Below are 2,500 nucleotides of genomic sequence, written 5' to 3' on the forward strand. Positions count from 1 at the left end.
ACACACATAAACTTACACACACATAAACTTACACACACACATATACTTACACACACACACAGTCTAACCACTCCTTTCTCTCTGTCTTGTGGCTAAACATGATTGCATAGATGGTAATATGTAGTCAGTCATTGGGTACCACTCAGCAAGATTTCAACCTCAAAGATCACTGGCTCCTCGTGACTCCCCATCTCTGTATCTTTCCAGGAGCAGTCAAGCACTTCATGTCACAATCGTTGCAAGTTAGGTATTTGGTTAAGGAAGTGTTCAGATGCAAGTTAGGTGTTTGGTTAAGGAAGTGTTCAGATGCAAGTTAGGTGTTTGGTGAAGGAAGTGTTCAGATGCAAGTTAGGTGTTTGGTGAAGGAAGTGTTCAGATGCAAGTTAGGTGTTTGGTTAAGGAAGTGTTCAGATGCAAGTCAGGTATTTGGTTAAGGAAGTGCTCAGATGCGCCTCTAGTGGGCGCTCTTCTCATTTTAAGTTTGAGTTCCGTTCCCTCTGTAGTAGGTCTGTATCTTTGCCCTCTGTTTGACCCTGAAATGTAGCTACATCCTGCCTCTCTGGTCCAGTTCTTAAGTGCCTCTGTTCAGTTCCTATCTCTATCCAGTCCTCCCTAATGTGGAACATCCAGGCCCCTTATCTCGTCCTTCAGTGCCTCTCTGCCTGCACCCCCATTAGGTGGCCGAGGCCCTTTATGATCTGAATGAATGCTCAGTAGTGTTGGCGCAGGTGTTGCTCTTTCTGATCTGAATGAATGCTCAGTAGTGTTGGCGCAGGTGTTGCTCTTTCTGATCTGAATGAATGCTCAGTAGTGTTGGCGCAGGTGTTGCTCTTTCTGATCTGAATGAATGCTCAGTAGTGTTAGCGCAGGTGTTTCTGATCTGAATGAATGCTCAGTAGTGTTAGTGCAGGTGTTTCTCCTAATGAGTTGTTTAGTATCATGCTCTTCGCTTCTGCCCCATTCCTGATGGGATCGCCTGGTCTCGGACCACTGTACAGATTCCTCCTCGTGTCTTCATCTCTACGACACACAGCCAGCCACACGTTCTTACTCCCTCACGCTTTGACCCACCCAAATTTGACCTTCGACCCCAAATTGAACCCCTTCCTCTCCTCCCTCCTGCCGCAGCGCGCAAGTCGTTTGTGTTCGAGCTGAACGAGTCGGCGTCCAGCCGGCTTCTGAAGCTGGAGAAGGAGAACCAGGGTCTGCAGAGCACCATCCAGGAGCTGCGGCAGGGCGCCCTGGCCCAGGAGGAGAGCCAGCTTCACGGCCAAGAGCTGGAGCGCGAGAACCAGGGCCTCAGCAAGAAGGTAGGCCAAACACTCCCACTGGCAACTGTGTTTTCTGAGAGAGAAAAAAAGAGGCTACTTCTGAGGTTCTGTGAAAGAGTTATATGCGTCTGTTTTTCGTACAGAGAAGGCTTTGTTGTGATGAAGTGCGTCTGAAGTGTATCTGTAAAGGAATTGTCATAAAACAAACGGCCAAATCGCAAGGGTTTGACCAAGAACCCTGGCTAAGAATGCTAAGAATCGAGTCAGGGGGCTTCTAAATCATATAGACAAAACACTACATCTTAACATACTGACTTAATGTCATCCCATCTTATCTTCCAGCTGTATTTTTCATCTACTGTCCTTGATTGCTGGTGGATGCTGATTGATGTGTTTTGCTAAATCAACTGTGTGTGTGTGTGTGTGTGTGTGTGTGTGTGTGTGTGTGTCCCTCTCAGCTTGAGCGTCTGCAGACGCTGCTGGACCAGGAGAAGCAGACCAACCAGGACATGGAGAGTCTGGGCGAGGACCTCCTCAAGGACAAGCAGAAGCTGGAGAAGGTCATGGAGGGCCTGCAGGCTGACAAAGACAAGCAGGTCCGCCCGCCCTCAAGCCAACTCCACATGACTTAGTGAAACCACATAGCAACCCAGACCACACACTCTTAAACACCATCAGTTCTCATACGTGTGGCTTGCAAAATATTCATTCAGGAAGAGCAGCTTGCACTGTTGTAATGATTGACTGGCATGTTTGTGTGTTGATTGGTCAGATCTTAGAGTTGTAATGAAGAGTAATATCCATGAAAAAACAACTTCCAATATTGATTCTAATGACTGATTGGTGTGTTTTCGTTGTTTGTTTGTGTTTGTGTTGTTGTTGTTGTTGTTGTTGACTAGATCTCGGAGCTGGAGCAGGAGAAGCAGCACCTGAGCGAGGCGGTGAGCTCGCTGCGGCGGCGGGCACAGGCGGACAGCGAGGCGCGGGTGCGCGAGGTGGAGGGGGAGAACAGGGCGCTGCACCAGAGCATCACGGACACGGGCGGGCGACTGGCGCGTCTGGAGACGGAGCAGCGGCAGAAGACCAAGGAGCTGGAGACGCTGCGCGAGAGGGCGGAGCGCTGTGACGAGCTGGAGAGGGACATGAGCCGCGTGGAGAGGGCCAGGGAACAGCTGCAGAGAGAGGTGTGTGTGTGTGTGTGTGTGTGTGTGTGTGTGTGTGTGTGTGTG

General features: G+C 49.8%; 1 protein-coding gene across 1 annotated transcript in view; it reads left to right on the plus strand.

The window, feature by feature from the left end:
* ccdc88c (coiled-coil domain containing 88C) overlaps positions 1 to 2,500 on the plus strand; it is a 60,896-nt gene that overhangs the window by 34,903 nt on the left and 23,493 nt on the right. Inside the window, exons 13-15 of the mRNA XM_042709804.1 lie at positions 1,129 to 1,310; positions 1,730 to 1,867; positions 2,171 to 2,455. Of these exons, the coding sequence (XP_042565738.1) occupies positions 1,129 to 1,310; positions 1,730 to 1,867; positions 2,171 to 2,455 (605 nt within the window). The remainder of the gene's footprint in view (positions 1 to 1,128; positions 1,311 to 1,729; positions 1,868 to 2,170; positions 2,456 to 2,500) is intronic.

This window comes from Clupea harengus, chromosome 14, assembly GCF_900700415.2.
Source record: "Clupea harengus chromosome 14, Ch_v2.0.2, whole genome shotgun sequence".
Classification (NCBI taxonomy): Eukaryota; Metazoa; Chordata; class Actinopteri; order Clupeiformes; family Clupeidae; genus Clupea; species Clupea harengus.